Genomic DNA, 17,714 nt, shown 5'->3' with positions numbered 1-17,714 from the left:
TATATAGTGAGTTCCAGGACAGCCAGAACTACATATTGAGACCATGTCTTAAAACACCAAAAACCAAACCAAAACTAACCCAAAAACATGAAACCAAACAATATCATAGTAAACAGAACTGAGGAAAAGGAATCACTAAGCTAATGAGAACAGATTTTATTCATTGACATCTTTCTGAGTTTTTGTGGCTCAACAAATCTGAACTGTTTTCTTGGGGTTCGTTCATTCAGTTTGTTCCTTCAGTTCTTTTCTACTGGTTGGAAAGGCCCACTGGTAAGGGAAAGTAACAACTGCCCTTCTCCTATAGAAGCACGCAGCAGGCAGCTGAGAGAAGCCCAGTGAGGAGGAAGGGCCATGTGCAAGGCCCTGGGCAGCGGCCAGGGCTCCTTGATACCGGGTGGCTGAGCTACCCAGACATCTCAGAGTTTACTAGGGTTTCATTTAGAACAAGGTGCTCCAGACGGGTTAATTAATGGGACTTGACAGATATAACCCAGCACTGCTAGGTTTTTGGCTCACAGGGTTATAAGAATAGAGAGAGGACATGAGGGAGAGGGAGAGGGAAAGAGTGTGTATGTGTGTTTGCTATCTGCCTGGTGTCTTTCTCAATGGTTCTCTTACATTTCTGAGACACGGTTACTCACTGAACTTTGAGCTAGTTGATTGGCATAAACTGGCTGGCTGTGAGATCTCTGGGGTTATACACATGTACATGTGAGCAACCACATCTGACTTTTATTAGGTACTAGGGATCTTAACTCAAGTCCTTAGGCTTGCATGGAAGGCCCTTTAATTATCTGAATTATCTTCCAAGGTCTCCTCTCTTTGTTTTTTCTTTTTTGAGGCAGGGTCTCATGTATCCCAGGGTGGCTTGGAATTCATTATGCAGCCAAAGATGATCTTGAACTTCTGATTCTCCTGCCTCTTCTTCCCTAGTGCTGGGATTGGATTGTAGGTGTTTACCACCATGTCTGGTTTATGAGGTACTGGAAATCAAACCCAGGGCTTTGTGCATGCTGGGCAAGTGCTCCACTAATGGAACTATATCGGCCATCTTTCTTCCTCTTTCTTTCCCTCCGTCCCTCCGTCCCTCCCTCTATTTCTTTCTCAGTATCTTGCAATGTAGCCAAAGCTGGCCATGAACTCACAGAGATCCTCTTGCCTCTGCCTCCCTAGCACTGGGATTACAGGTGTGTGCCACCATTCTGTTTATGAAGTTCCAGGGATCAAATCCAGGGCTTTACACATGCTAGAGAAGAAGTCTACTAACCAAGCTACATACTCGGCCCGGATACACTTGAGTGGAAGATGAGAGCCGGTGCTAAGAGGTTCATACAATCCGGGAAGGGTGTGACAGGTGCCTGGTTTTTATCAGGAGCCCTGGAAGAACTGATCAGACACAGCACTTGAGGGAATCTTTTCCCAACAACTGTTTCTCTAAAATTAGAGCTGAAAATGTGGGAAACTACATCCTTGCAAGATGGTAAAACTGGATTTGTCTTGTTAAAGGTAATTGACATGCCCGAGCACAACCCTGGTGATTTGGGAGGAACAATGAGACTGGGATTGAGACGGACCGTTTTCACAACTGAAAATTCCATACTGAGTAAGTATCCCAGAGTTCTGAGTTTTGTAAGACACTAGGGGTGGTTCATATGGCCGTGCCAGGACCCGTCCCTTAGCGCATGCTCAACCCGAACCTTTTCAGCAGTTTTCCAGCTACCCTCTCACCCAGTCAGTCACCTGCTCTTGCTGACCTGTCACTTGAGGCATTCAATCTCTCCCCATTCAAGGTCCTTTAGAAGAGTATTGATTATGCACAAAACAACCCACTGAACAGTGTCCCAGAGAGCAAATGGTAATGGGTGCTATACCATGTTTGTCCTGTCCCTGTTAAAGTTCTCTTGAGAGCACTAATGCGAATTCCAGGGGTTTTTTTGGGTTCATGGACCTACAACGAAAATGGCTCCCTCTTTCCTTGTTTCCTTTTTGTCTGTTTGAGCCAGTGTGCCATGTGTGTGCCATGTCAGAAACCTAAATGAACATATTTGTATCTTCCCACAATGTTAGCATTTATTGAATAACAAGGTTTAGCGGTATCAGTGGCAGAAATCCATCATGAAATTTACTTATGCCTACTTTGGTGGCTTGGCTGAGGTAAAAGCAAGTTTTTTTTTTTTTTTTGGTTTGGTTTTTTTTCCAGTCTTTTCTTTTTAAGATTTTACTTATTTATTTATTTAATTAATTATGTTTTTGTTTTTTGAGACAGGGTTTCTCTATGTAATAGCACTGGTTGTCCTGGAACTCACTCTGTAGACCAGGCTGGCCTCGGACTCACAGAGATCCACCTGCTTTTGCCTCTCGAGTGCTGGGATTAAAGGCGTGCACCGCCACCACCTGGGCTGATTTATTTTTAATTATGTGTATGGGTATGTGCATGTGTGAGTGCAGGTGCCCCTGGAAGCCAGAAGAAGGGTCAGATCCCTTGGAACTGTAGTTACAGGTGGTTGTGGACTGCCTGATATGGGTGTTGGAAACCATTGGCTCCTCTGCAAGAACAAGTGCTCTTAACTGCTGAGCTATGTCCGTGCCTCTCTATGCCAATCTTAATTACTGGTATTAATTCTCATATCATGTAGCACACAGTAAACATGTCTGTGTCCCTCCGTATGCATGGGTGGGTTACAGGAGAAATACACTTGAAGAGCTGCAGCAAAGCTGAAGAAGTCTGTACAGATGATGACGAAAGAGACCGGTGCCAAGAGTGAGCTGCTGGATGGTCAGCAGTGGGGGCAAAGCTACAGAATTCAGCCAAGAGGAGGAACGGGCAAACCGGGTCCAGAGCAGGAAACAAAGCAGGAAATGGGTCAGGAGCTGGCCCAGCTCTAGACGGGTGAACAGGTAGATGGGCAAGAAGTTGAGTAGGCACCATCAACAGTGAGGGACCAAGTGGAGTCAGGGAGGCACTGGCCTTTGATGAGAGGTTAGCATGGAGCCATGCCATGGCAGTGTTAGGTGCCCACCACTTTATAGGGTCTAGGGGAGGAGGGAATTATGCTTCCCACAGTCTGACGTGTCTGGTAAGTTCTTAGGCCTGGTTCCCTGATAGGATTTTAATACACCCATGTGCCCCCACAGTTTTACATTTCCTCAATAAACTTACAGGATGGCTGTCTGTTTCTCAGAATAAGTCATATATCAGTCTGTACTGGATAGTTGAAAGGTGATACAGTTTATGGAGCTACCCAGGAGCTGCAGTCACCCTTCTTCAAAATGGAGTTAAAAGCTGCTTGTAAAATTACAGTGCACAGCTTGTAAAACCAGTTGATACAATATAGAATAGCATAGAGTAGGGTATATTCTGATCTCAACACTGAGTTTCATTATCATGTAGTTCAGGTTGGCCTGGGTTTCTGAATGCAGCTGAGGTAGGTTTTGAAGTCTTGATCTGTCTGACTCCACCTCAAAGTGTGCCAGCACACCTGGCTTCTGTTTTATGGTTTTGTGTGTGACTGGCTTTATTTAGTTCTGCATTCATGAACTTCCTGTAGAGAGGAGGGTAGTTCTGTGTCTGCTAAGTCTAGGAGTCTGGAGAGATCACTCAGTGAGCAAAAGCACTTCCCACCAAGCTTGATGACCTGAGCGTGATCCTGAGACCCACGTTGTTAAAGGAGAGAATTGACTCTCACAAATTGTCCTCGGACCTTCACAGACACACACGCATGGAGAGAGAGAGAGAGAGAGAGAGAGAGAGAGAGAGAGAGAGAGAGAGAGAGAGAGGGAGGCAATCTAGAAGAATTAAAAAATAAATAAACAGCCTGGCAGAGGCAGGCAGGTCTCTGAGTTCAAGGCCAGCCTGATCTACAGAATGAGTTCCAGGACAGCCAGGGCTGTTACACAGAGAAACCCTGTCTCGGAAAACAAACAAACAAACAAACAAACAAACAAAAGGTTTCTGTCCCTCCAGTAAAATAGTCCCTGCACAGGGAGAGAGAACAACCTGGCTTGTTATCTGATATTTGCTGATCTTCCTGATCCTCACAGGGTTAATTATTATTTCTGTGGACCTTGTTTCATAGATTATCATATTATGTGCGAATAACTTCATGTTAACAAAACCCCAGAGCCCATAATTTAATTTACTAAATGTGTCTTGAGTGCCTGTCCTGCATATGTACACCATGCTGGATTCTGCAGCTATAGCAGGGGCTGGACAGGAAGCAATCCTGTCTTCCCAGGGCCTCAAAACAAGTGAAAAAAGTATGAATGGGAAGGACAAGGTGCTGCAGGGCCTGGGGAACTCTGGTATCCAGAGCCATTGCCAGGAAGTTACAAGAGTACCTTCTGGGGCAGAGGATGTGGGTCAGTGGCAGAGCCCTAGCCCCACATGTGTGTGACCCCCATGTTCCAGCCCAACCGGCGCTAGGTATGATGACGCCTGCCTATAATCTCAGCACTCAGGAGGTAGAGGCTGGAGGATTAAAGTCATATTCAGAACCCGAGACCCTATCTCAGCTCCCACCCCCAAATAAAACAGAACACCTTTCCTAACTCAAGGAAGAGTAAGATTGAAAACACTCTTTTCTGTGAGCTGGGCAGTGTTGGCGCACGCCTCTAATCCCAGCACTCGGGAGGCAGAGGCAGGCAGATCTCTGTGAGTTCTAGGAAAGGCTCCAAAGCTACACAGAGAAACCTTGTCTAGAAAAAAGCCAAAAGAAAAAAAAAGAAGAAAAGAAAAGAAAAATACTGTTTCCTTTAAGGGTGATATAAAGCTTGGGAAGAACATAGTGCTTCTTAGCAAGTTTGAAATGAAAAAGTAAGTAGACAAGTGACCAGCCTTCCCTCTTTTCTGCAAGAGGCCATGGACCCTGCATGTTCCTTTACAGAAGCCAAGAGCTTTCTCTTCATGGCTGCTAGTACTTCTTCACCTTTCGGTTGTTCTCAAAGTCTTTGAACTTCGTTTTTTGGAATTGTCTAAGTGATAAAAACCAAAATGGTTAGTGAAAAAGAAGATCAAAATTACGTGTTGTAAAAGATTTGGTGATAATTGTATTAAACTAATCTATGTGCTCAATATATTTTAAGATTTTTTGTTTGAGACAGGGTTTCTCTATGTAACAGGCCTGGCTATCCTGGAACTCAATTTGTAGTCCAGGCTGGCCTTGAACTCACAGAGGTCCACTTTGAACTCACAGAGGTCCATCTGCCTCTGCCTCTGCCTCCCAAGTGCTGGGATTAAAAGTGTGTGCCACCACTGCATTTCTAGAATCTTTACCTTCTGAGACATCTCGATGGCCCTGAATTTTGTGAAGCTTAAACATAGCACCAAAGATAATTTTTTATAGAGACATAAAACCTGGGTTGGGGATTTAGCTCAGTGGTAGAGCACTCGCCTAGCAAGGGCAAGGCCCTGGGTTTGATCCTCAGCTCAAAAAAACAAACCCATATGGAGTGTATAATTCATCTGTTGTATACAGTTTGTTGGTTTCCATTGTTCTCACAGAGCTGTCCAGCCATCACTGGAGTATCCACAAAGATGTCCTACTATCATTAGTGTCAAGTTTAGGTCATTTTCATTACTTCCAATAGAAATTTCTATACTCCAGCTTTTAGCACCTCTGCTCCCTCAGCCTCTGGCAATCTTTGAGCCACTTTTTAAAAATTTACCTATTCTGACATTTTAATGTAAATGGAACCACATGAAATAAAGTCTTTTATGTCTAATTTCTATCATTAAACACACTGTTGTCAAGTTTTGTCCATGCTGTAGCATGAATCAGTATTTCCTTTCTTGTAATGGCTATATGTAATAGTCCATTGTGTGGTTGTACCACAATTTAAAAAAATCTGCTTACAAGCTTCTGGGCTGTTTTTACTCGAAGATTTATTACACTTGATTGCTTTAATTTTGTTTGTTAATTTTTTTGACACAGGCCTAAGATAGCCTCGGCTGGCCTCAGACTCACTGCAGTCAAGGGTAACTTTGATCCCTCTGTCTGCCCTTCCCTTTGGAACCACCACTCCCAGTTTCTGCAGTGCTAGAGAGCACACCCCAGAACTTGCTCTCCCAACTGAGCCCCCTTCCTCAGGTCCTGATTGCCTGAATTTAAATTGTGCTTCTGTCTTTACAAAAGGCAGGTGGCTTACGTGCCTGTGGTCTTTAGCAGGCCTCCCCACCTAGTGAGACTAGTAGCTTCCCTGTGAGGTCTTTGGCAATGATTGTAAGGGATAACAACTCTCCTCATGGTTCTAGTGACAAACATTGGGTGGGCTTTGGCTCCCTAGTTGGCATATTTAACTTGTAGGATCTTATTTTTTTTCCACAAGCTGGCACATTTATGTTGTAGGCTTCTTCTCTAGTCAGCACATTTTTGCAAGGTTGGTATGAGCAAAGTACGTTTGCCTATGCAACCTGAAAAATCCTTTACCAGTTTGAGCTGGGTATAGTGGTATGCACCTTTAATCCTAGCAATTGGGAGGCAGAGGCAAGTGGATCTCTGTGAGTTTGAGACCAGTCTAATGTACATAATAGTGAGTTCCAGGACAGCCAGGGCTACACAGGAAAACCCTATTTCAAAAACAAAACAAAATACAAGCAACAAAATGATTAACCATTTTTGATAGAAATATTTTTTTTTGGAGCTGAGGATCGAACCCAAGGCCTTGTGCTTGCTAGGCAAGTGCTCTATCACTGAGCTAAATCCCTAACCCTGATAGAAATCATTTTTATGCTATTCTTTTTTTTTTTTTAATTTCAATTTGATTTGTAGGTCTGTGCTTGCAGTGCTTTGTACTTAGGGAGAAGCAGGAACATAAAGAACTCTTTAATAAAAGATTGCCCTCCAGCAGAACAAAGCCTAAATACTTTTCTCTTGAGGGACAATTCCTGTTCTTCTTACATCATTTGTTAATCCAATAAGGGCTGTGAAAGCTGACTTTATTCTTTCTAAGTTGAGGATTATATGTATAAATTTATTTGGACAAAGGCACTGATCGTCGTCATTTACTTTGTTTATAAGAATTGTATTCACATGAGCTTGTTTTTAGAAGTTCTGTGTCCTGTGTGGATGTGTCCTCTGAGATTGTTTTTTTGTTTTGTTTCCAGGGCTTTAGGAGATGAGAATGTAGCTCAGTTGATAGAATGCTTGCCTATGATGCGTGAAGCCCCGAGTTCCATCCCCTGCCTAGAATGAGTGGGCCTCCTGGTGGTGGTGCATACTTGTAATCCCAGCACTCAGGAGGTAGAGGCAATAAGATGCAAAAAGTCAATGTCACCACAGATAGTGGTGGCCCATACCTTTAATCCCAGCACTCTGGGAGGCAGAGGCATGCAGATTTTTGAGTTTGAGGTCAGCCTGGTCTACAGGCTGAGTTCCAGGACAGCCAGGGCTTCACAGAAAGACCCTGTCTCAAAAAATTAAAACAAAACAAAAGAAAAGGCAAAAAGAAAAAAAAATCAAGGTCATACTTAGCTACATAGCAAGTGAGACCTGCCTGTCTCAAAGTGGGGCAAAGCCCTTTGAATAAAAGGACCAATGATGGTGTGTGTGGAATTCTCAGAGCTAGCTTAAAGGTCACTAAACATCAGCTGTTTTTCTAAACTGTTTATGATGTTCTAAGTTTGTGTATCTGTGGTCTTTTCTGAACTTTATTATGCTTAATCTCTATATTTTTTTTTTTACTGTTAGCATAATTTCATGAATCTGGGTTTTGTGCTGAGCCCATTTAGTGTTGCTTGTATGTACATGTATTTAGGGCTGACCACTTGGGATTGGATAACCTGTCAACAAGCTTGTTCTTATAAAAAAACTGATCTGCCTTTTCTCAGCAGCCATAGTCTACACACATAGACACACAGAATTTTTGTAGTTTTGAGCCAGAGTCTCATGTAGCCCACGCTGGCCCCGAACTCACTATATAGGCAAAGACCTTGAACACCTGATCTCCTGCCTCCACTTACTTGTCGTTGTCCTTGTCTCTGTCCACCTTCTCCCACCCACCCCCGTCCCCGGTAGCTCTTGTTACTCAGGCTTGCTTTGAGCTCTTGGGTTCAAGTAGTCTTCTTGCCTCAGTCTTCTGAATGCTGAGGACTCCAGGGGTGTACCAGTGCACCTAGTACCTGGCACCGGGCATATAGTGTTTAACTGAGTTAAGGAACCCTAATGTGCTGATTCATTTACTACTGATAACCATTTCAGATTGGTTCTGGCATTTTATAAGACAAATGCTGATTGGGTGGGATATCTCCACACAAGCTTTTTCTTTGGAATGTTTCCTTAGGACAGGTTTCCAGGAACTGGATTATTAGGTCCAAGGCTATGATCAGTTTATGACTGATAATTCTGCCAGGTTGTTTGAAAGAAGGGTGAGTAAGTTGAGAATGACATTCGCCGTTCTCTGCTCTCATTATTGCCCCTTGCTCTGTTCCCTTCACTGCTGCCTTTGGCTTGCAGTTTCCCACTGCTGCACAGCCACCTTTCTTCCCCTCCAGCCGTCGGGTTGCTAGCGTATAGACTGCTTAGGTCTTCCTGTCCCCAAGCCTTTCACCCAAATGATCTGAACCATTGCTTGATACCTTTTTCTAATAAAGGACCAGCCATCATGCTGTACAGGCAGGCAATATAACTTTACTGATGGACACTGAAGTTTCATCTCATATCATCTTCTGTGTCTTTTGAAAATTTTCCCAACCATTTGAAAGAAAGGAAGCAAACAAAGATGAGGAGGTTGGGAGAGTCAGAACCAGTCCTTGTGACACTGTCCATATGTTGGCTTCTAGCCTTCTACTGAGAGTGCTTCTTTGGCCCTACAGTAGCATTGTTAAAAAATACTTCTGAAATGTGTGTTTTTTTTTAAGTAGAGAGGATTGAATTTGAGCCTCAAGCAAGCACTTTGCCATTGAGCTACATGGCCAGTTCTTTTTCCTTTTTTCATTTTGAGATGGGGGTCTCATTAAGTTGCCCAGGGTATCCTTAAATTCACTCTGTAGCCTAGGTATGCCTTAAACTATTTTTTTGGTGGGGGTACTTTTGAGTCAGGATTTCTCTGTGAAACAGCTCTGGCTGTCCTGGAACTTGCTCAGTAGACCAGGCTGGCGTCGAACTCACAGAGATCCACTTGCCTCTGCCTCCTGTGTGTGCTGTGAACTTGTAATATTCCTGTTTAGTCTCTGGAGTATCTGGGCTTACAGGCCTGTGCCACAAGGCCTAATTACATCATCATCATCTTCTCCTCCTCCTCCTCCTTCTTCCTCCTCCTTCCTCCTCCTCCTCCTCCTCCTCCTCCTCCTTCTTTTTCCTTTTTTTTTTTTTTTTTGAGACAGGGTTTCTCTGTTTAACAGTCCTGGCTGTCCTGGAACTCGCTTTGTAGACCAGGCTGACTTTGAACTCAGAGTTCTGTCTGCCTCTGCCTCCTGAGTGCTGGGATTAAAGGTGTGCGCCGCCGCCGCCACCCCACCTACTCTTTATTTATTTATTTATTTATTTATTTATTTATTTATTTATTTATTTATTTTCTATGATTTTCTATACCCATTTTCTTTACTTAGCATCATAGCACATTTTTAAGCACACTAAACTTTTCAGAGTTTATCTTTTGAACCAAACAAACTGCTAAGCAGAGAATAGGCCTTCCACTCAGCGCATGGCCTGGTGGCTGGCTCTGCCTGCTTCAGGTTGATGAGAGTGGAGCCTCATGCCTGCGGGGCCTGGCCTGGAGCTGGTCTATCTGCCCAAGCTCTGGGAAGTTTCTGGGTCCACGCTGAGGTAGGTGTTTCTACTAGTCTCCCACCACCGAGTAGCATGCTCATAAACCCCATTCAAGTGCTCAGTAGCAGGTCTCTAAAAAGAGCCATGCCTTTGCATGCCAGGAGCACCAAGCCTACTCAGAACTATTTTTGCCTGCAAATAATGACATGGAGACTTATTATTAACTTTAAAAGCTCAGCCTTAGCTTAGGCTTGTTCTCAACTAGCTCTCATAACTTAAATTAACCTATTTATATTAATCTGCATTCTGCCACATGGCATTGCCTTTCTTTTGTTCTGTACTTCCTGTTTCTTCTCTGTCTCTCTCTGGCTAATGCTGCGTTTCTTCTTCCCAGAGTTCTCTCTCTCCCTAGAAATCCTGCCTATTCTCCTCCTGTCTAGCTATTGGCCATTTAGCTCTTTATTAAACCAATCAGAAGGTTCCTTGGCAAAGACACATCTTTACAGTGTAAACAAATATTCCTTAACAGTTGGGCTGGGGAATCAGTTGGGGCGGGGGTATAGGTCACTGGTGGAATATTTGCCAATTATGTCTGAGGCCCTGGTGAGCCTCTGCACTGGAGTGGGTTGGGGTAAAGCTGGCTTGAGGAGAGCGGAGCAAATAACCTTTGTGTCTTACAGGTTCTTTCTCTTCCCTCTACTCCTGTTTTCTCTCCTTCTTAGATACAGAGGCTCGGGGATATAACTCAGTGGTAGAATGCTTGCCTAACGTGCACATGGCTCTATCTTCAGCATCCAACAAACAAAATCCTTGAACGATAACAAAGCACTACAGTGTTTAAACAAAGCAGGCATAGTGTGTTCAAATTGTGATGCTTTATCCCTGAACATTTGACACACTGGGCTGGAGAGGTGGCTTAATGGTTAAGAACGCTGGCTGCTCTTCCAGAGGAAAATGGGTTAGATTGCCAATACCCACACGGTGGCTCACAATTGTCTCTAACTCCAGTTCCAGAAGATCAGATGCTGTTCTGGTATCCTTAGGCACCAGGCACTCAAATGGTATACATTCAAATGCTTGATAAATATGCAGGCAAAACACCTGTACCCATAAAGTAAATTTAAAAAATATGTAAAACTGACATTAAAGCTGACCACAAAAACATACAATTAGGGAAAGGGAAGCTGCTTAGATACTGAAAATTAATGAGTTGTTTCATAAAAGTGGAAGGAGTAACATTAAAGTCCAAAAGAAGCAAGGAAAGGAGAAAGCAAGAAGCAGGCCCTGATCCTGTCCTTTTGTTTTCTTGCTTTGTGGTGCATAGGAGACCAGTGTCATCCCTGAGATACACCGCTAGCCCTTGGGTTTGGGGGCTGCCTTTCGCTATATAGCCCAGGCTTGTCTGGAATGCTCCATCCTGCCTTCACCTCCGAGGGGCTGGGGGTTCTAGGCATGTGCTGCTATGCTCAGCTCCTGACTGTGTACTTTCCAAGTCCCAGGAATGAAGACATCATGGGCAGCATTTCAGTTATTCCTGTCACACCCTAGAACCCATGACCATTTTCCATAGAATAGAATCTTTGTCATCAGGTCACTTGTTAGAGAGCCACTGAGCCCACTCTTGACCTCCACATGATATGGAATGGCTGGAATTCAAAGAGGAAAAATCCAAACAGTCCTTAAAGCTAAAAGTCCCTTTTGCTGATAGCCTCCAAATAAGGTTCCATGGAGGATCAGTGTCTTGTAGGAGCAGGGGTCTCAGAGAGTAAGACCCTTCCCTGGGCTCCTTATGAAAGTGACTTTGGCTGGGCATGGTGGCACAAACCTTTAATTCCAGCACATAGGGGGCAGGACTCTAGAGTTTGAGGCCAGCCTAGCCTATAGAGTTCCAAAACAGCCAGGGCTACACAGAGAAACTTTATCTTGAAAAACAACACACAACAACAACAACAAAAAGAAAGTTTCTTTGTCTGCAAGGGAGGCACACAAGTGCTGAATGAATATTGGATAGAGGGCTTGAGATAGCTCATTTGGTGAAGCACTTGCCTTGTAAGTATAAGCGATGGCACAGTGAAACCACTGCAGTGGCCCACACCATGGGTAGAAGGAAAGGTTTATTGGGGACCAAAATGCCAAGGCTAGGGAGTGGGGTGTGGTGAGAAACAAAATAACAGAAGAGCAAGTGGATTTCAGATGACAGGATAACTCGAACCTGTTGAGTCCGTATAATGTTACTTGTCTATTTGTTTTCAGGGCTGTTTGGCACTGGACAAGCAAAGTCCATCTCCCAGCTTTCCTCAGTTCTTTGTAGGGCTGGGGCAGTGTGGGCTTTTCCCCATCCAGTTGGACATGTTCATTATTGTCATCCTTGTTCAGCTCACATTTGGACAGTCATGTAGTGGGACTTTATGAGTATAATTTCTGATATTACTATTTTTAAAATTTAATTGTATATATATGAGTGCTCTTAACTGCTGAGCCATCTCACCAGCCCCTAAGCTTATTCTTAACACAGAAGTTTAAAGATATCACCATGGGCTGCTTTTCTGAGTTTATTTCTACTAGATTTGTAAGCAATCAAGAAAGATTTTAAATGCATAAAATAAAAATTCCAAACAGCTGGATGTGGTGGCTCAAACCAGTAATTCCAGCTGCTCCAGAAACTGAGGCAGGAGAATCACAAATTCAAAGCCTGCATGGGCTACAAAGCAAGTTTAAGGCCAGTCCAGGGAATTTAGTGAGACCTTGTCTCAAAGACTTTTCTTAAAAAGTAAGACCGACAGTGATATAGTGTAGGTCAGTCAATGATAGAGCACTTCCCTAGTGTATGCAAGGGCTTGGGTTTAGTGTTCAGTACCAATAAATAAGTAAACACCAAAATCTCCAGAAACGTCTTATCATACACTATGCACATTATGTATGCATGTTTCATTTATTCCTCACAAATCTGTCTCTACCTACTGGGTGCTAAATGAGTCTCTTAAGAATCAGACAGGTCTCTATTTTGTCTTTTACCACATAGAACTTATGTTCTACATCCTTTCCTTCTGTTTCTATTTCATTATCTAGAAATAACAGTAACAGTTATACATTTGATTTCTTAACTGTTCTAATACTTGGGTTTATTTAATGCTCACAATGACCCTATAAAATAGGTCCTTAGTCAGTTATAATTCCCATTCTACAGATGGGGAAAACTGAGGCATCAAGGCTAGATCATTTACCCAAGGCACACATCTGTTAATGGTGTAGAGGGATTTAAAGCCATTCAGTCTGTCTTCAGAATCTCTGTCCCTTCCTCCACCCTCCCCCTTCCTGTCACCTGTGAGAGACACCTTAGCAAAAACAGATGGCCTTAAGCTAGATAATAGTTCATAAGCCATGCAGTTTCTGAAGTTCACACAGAGTTGGCATAAGGCCTCCTTCCCTGCTTTCCAACTGTGCATCACTGTGCTGTTTCCCATTTTCATTAGATTTTTATGAACCAATAGTTTTAATACAAAGGTGGTCCTGAATTCCCCACACTTTGGGTTCCCAAAGGTGCCTTTTGCCCCAACTATCCCCACTTTTCTCTAAAATACTTTTTATTTGATTTTTTGAGACAGGGTTTCTCTGTGTAACTGCCCTGGCTGTCCTGGACTCCCTCTGTAGACCAAGCTGGCCTTGAACTTAGAGATTTGCCTGCCTCTGCCTTTAGAGTGCTGGGATTACAGTGTGTACCACCACCACCCGGCTTCTCTAAAACACCTTCACTATTCACTATTATTCATTTCATCACCATGTATATGGGCAGAAGTGCAGCCGGAAGCTTGATTATGATCTTCACTCACACAGTGGCATGTAATTGGCATTTTTTTTTTGTCCCAAGTCAAAAGCTCAGATGAAGTCACAGGCATTAATTTGGTCTTTCTCAGTTGAGACTTCCTATTCCAGCTTCATGATGTCTGAGAGTCCATACCACTCTGTCTACTGAACAGAGCATGGCTCCTGATTCTGGTAGAGCTTGACAGTGACTCCAGCACTTTTTGTCCTTTGGTGTATGTTGGGGTCTGCACCATGAGGATTGATGCTGTGGAGATAGTCACTGCTTTCTTGGTGTGTTCCAGTAATGTAACCTAGTTGAGTGGAGTTTGCGGATGGAACTGGCTCTATCCATGTGGTCCTGTAGTCACTGAGCATCCATCTTGTAGGTTGCTGTGCCCAAGGTCTTGCTGAAGGTGCTGCTCTGAGCTGTGGTGGTGCAGCTACATGGCTGTTTATGTGCCTCTTGGCTTGATTTGCAGCCACACACTCCTGATTAAGAAGCATAGGTAAATGGGGTGATATTTAAGCCACCAGTCTTCTCGTCTTAATGCTTAGCTTGTTTTCATCTATTGTCTGTTTAATAATGCAACACTGAACATCTTTGTGGTTAAATCTTTGTCTTTATTTCACCCCCCCCCCACCCTAAACCTCTGGCAGTACTAGGGAATCAAACCTAGAATCTGTCTCTGAGAGTTGTGGTGTGTGTGCGTGTGTGCGTGTGCGTGTGCGTGTGTGTGTGTGTGTGTGTGTGTTCATGTTTGTGTAAGTGGGTACATATGTGCCATACCGTGTGTGTGTTTATATGTTTGTGTGCACATGCGTGCCACAGTGCATGTATAGAGGCCAGAGAACTTGTGATTCTGTTCCGGCCTTTGACTTCACTGAGGAAGGCCTCTCATTTCAGTTGTGCTGTGTACTCCAGGCTACCTGGCTGGAGAGCTTCCAGACAGTTCTCCTGTCTCCCCCTAACCCCCACATTTTGCTGTAGGAATGATGTAATTACAGATGTGCACCACATTTGGTATTTTACATGGGGTTTGGGAACTGAACTTGGGCTCTCAGGCTTTTGAGGCAAATGCTTACATATGCTGAGCCATCTCCCCAGCCCAAACCCAGGATCATGTGCATGCCAAATTAGCACTCCAGCACTCACACACCTCACCACTGAGCTACACTCCTAGTCCAGAAGTCCAAATTTTAGGGTCAAAGTATATTTTTAAGGTAGAATACGCAGTAATGTGGACAGTAGGTGTCATAGTTAGGGTTTCTATATTTTTTAGGATTTATTTATTTATTATGTATACAATGTTATGCCTGCATATATGGCTGAGACCAGAAGAGGGCACCAGATCTCATTAGAGATGGTTGTGAGCCACCATGTGAACTCAGGACCTTTGGAAGAGCAGTCAGTACTCTTAACCACTGAACCATCTTTCCAGCCCTTAGGGTTTCTATTGCTGTGATGAAACACCATGACCAAAAATCAAGTTGGGGAGGAAAGGGTTTATTTGGCTTACACTTCTACATCACAGTTCATCACTGAAGGAAATCAGGACAGGAACTACTCAAACGGCAAGATCCTGGAGTCAGGAGCTGATGAAAAGGTCATGAAGAGGTGCTGCATACTGGCTTGCTTTCCATGGCTTGCTCAGCCTGCTTTCTTATAGAATCCAGGACCCAGGCTGGGCCCTCCCCCATTGATCACTAATTGAAAAAAATGCCTTACAGCTGTATCTCAATGAGGCACCTTCCTCTGATGACTCTATAGTTTGTATCAGGTTGACTCACAAAACCACCAGTACAGTAGGGTAAGAAAATATGCAGGTGGCTCTGGGGATGTGACTCGTTTGATAGACTGCTTCCTTTGTATGCACAAAGCCCTGGGTTTGACCCCCAGTACCTCATAAAAATTGGGCATAAAGGCTGGGGTAATGGCTCAGTGAGTACAGTGCTTGCCTTCTTAGCAGGAGAAACTGAGTTCAGATCCTCTGCAGCATGTAAAGAGCTGGACATGGCTGTGTGCTCTTGCAATCTTAGCACTGGGTAAGCAGGGACAAGAGAATTGCCGCAGGGATTTCTACCAGAAGACAAGAAAATCTAAGTTGTTCCTGGGAGTCTGGTCCTTTTTGACTCTGTTGGAGACCACAGAGGTTTCCTCTACCCTCTTGCCATGGATGTGCTTCTGAAGTTCGTCACTCAGTGTTAATTTCATTCTTGTGTCTTCACAGAGAAGCTTTATGGTGATGTTCCTTATATAGAAGAAAGACACAGACATCGTTATGAGGTACGCCTTTCATCTGAATGGCTGAGGGGTGTGGCTACTTGGTGCAATGAACCCCAGCAATTGTAAGTGGGCCCTTACATCTAGCATCTCTTGCTTTTAGAGGAAGCTGTTGTGATAGAGTGATGATGGCAGAGTATCACAGAACCTGAATGCAAATAAACAGACACAGCAAAAAGACTACCCTAGAGCCAACCAAGCTCACCATTCCTCCTTAACCTCTGCCTCTTGTTTCTCAGCTTTCAGAAAGATAGGTAACCTCCAGCAAGGAGCTAAATGCTTCCGGCACAGGAAGGAGTTTCTAGATTTTGTATGGTGCACTGTAGCTCTCAAGAACCTCTTCTGATGCTCACATTGGGCTTGAGGCTTAGTGAGCTATGACTAAGAGGAGTTAACAGCTGAGGTTGCAGCAGGCAAAGCATGGCATGTGGAACTGTGGATGGTCGTTCTGGGATTAGTCAGTCAATCATGATGTGTTTGGCTTTGAAGAATAGGAAACCAATTGAACAATAAAGGCATTTATTAGCTCAGGTCACAGGCAGACTCGAAACATGGTACAGGACTCCTGTTGTCTCCATGGTTCTCTTGGCCTCCCTTTTCTGTCTCTGTGATTTGTCCAGAGTGGTCTGTCTCATCATTGTAAGATGGTTGTATCACGGAACTTTTCTTTAGTATGATTTTTTTGTTTGTCTGTTATTTTTTTTTCTTTTTTTGGTTTTTTGAGACAGGTGTAGCTTTGCACCTTTTTCCTGGAACTCACTTGGTAGCCCAGGCTGGCCTCGAACTCACAGAGAGCCGCCTGGCTCTGCCTCCCAAGTGCTGGTATTAAAGGTGTGTGCCACCACCACTTGGCTAGTTTTGTTTTTTTTTGAGACAGGATCTTACCATGCAACTCTGGCTGGCCTAGAACATGGCCTAGTCATATGTAGACTAGGCTGGCCTCAAATTACAGAGATCTGCCTACTTCTTTCTCTCAGATGTTGGGATTAAAGGCTAGTGCCACCAATTATTTTTTGAGACACAGTTTCATGTATCCTAGGTTGACCTTGAACTCCATATGTACATGAGGATGACCTTGAACTCCTGATCATCCAACCCTTACCTCCCCAGTGCTAAGACCATGCCCAGTTTTACATGGTGCTGGGGATTGAACTAGCTTCTTGCTTGTTAGGCAAGCACTCTACCAACTGAGCTATATCCTCACTCCTAACTGGGTTAACTTCAAGTACCCATCAGTCTGTGAATTTGTACCATTGCTAGTGCCATACTGATCACTGGTTACCTTAAAACTGGGTTTTAACAACATCAGCCAAGAGGAATGGGTGTCTTAGCCACTGTTCTAGTGCTGTGCAGAGACACCATGACCGAGGCAACTCTTACAAAAGAAAGCATTGAATTGGGGATTTGTTTAGTTTTAGAGGATTGGTCCATTATCATCATGGTGGAAGCATGGTGGCATATATGGAGCTGGAGCAGTAGCTGAAAGCTACGTCCTGATCCACAGGTGGAGAGAGAGAGAGAGAGAGAGAGAGAGAGAGAGAGAGAGAGAGAGAGAGACACAGAGAGAGAGAGACAGACAGAGAGAAAGACACAGAGAGACACAGAGAGAGACACAGAGAGAGATGCTTGCCTGGTGTGGACTTTTGAAACCTCGAAGCCCAGTGACACACTTCCTCCAACAAGGCCACAGCTCCTAATCCTTCTAAACCTTCTCAAATAGTGCCAGTCTTAATGACCAAGCATCCAAATATATGAGCCTGTGGGGGGCATTCTTATTCAAACCACTATGGGTTTATCGCATTTGGCTTGGCCAATTGGAGTTAGCTTCTGGAGTGAGATAGGTAAGAGTCCCAAGACCAAGGGAAAGAAGAATTTCAATCCTCAACCAAACTTACGATTTGGGGGCCTGGGGAGATGGCTCA

The 17,714-nt window shown here is 43.9% G+C and overlaps 1 protein-coding gene across 5 annotated transcripts in view; it reads left to right on the top strand.

Annotated features, from left to right (window-relative positions):
- Nucleotides 1–17,714, top strand: part of Ctps2 (CTP synthase 2) — a 111,353-nt gene that overhangs the window by 66,567 nt on the left and 27,072 nt on the right. For all 5 annotated transcript variants that reach the window (XM_036175117.1, XM_036175121.1, XM_036175118.1 and 2 more), the window contains 2 exons: nt 1,510–1,606; nt 15,740–15,795. In XM_036175117.1, coding sequence (XP_036031010.1) covers nt 1,510–1,606; nt 15,740–15,795 — 153 coding nt within the window. The remainder of the gene's footprint in view (nt 1–1,509; nt 1,607–15,739; nt 15,796–17,714) is intronic.

The sequence above is a fragment of the Onychomys torridus genome, chromosome X, assembly GCF_903995425.1.
Source record: "Onychomys torridus chromosome X, mOncTor1.1, whole genome shotgun sequence".
Lineage (NCBI taxonomy): Eukaryota > Metazoa > Chordata > Mammalia > Rodentia > Cricetidae > Onychomys > Onychomys torridus.
The sequence above is the reverse complement of the archived record's forward strand: the minus strand, read 5'-3'. Positions and strand labels throughout refer to the sequence as shown.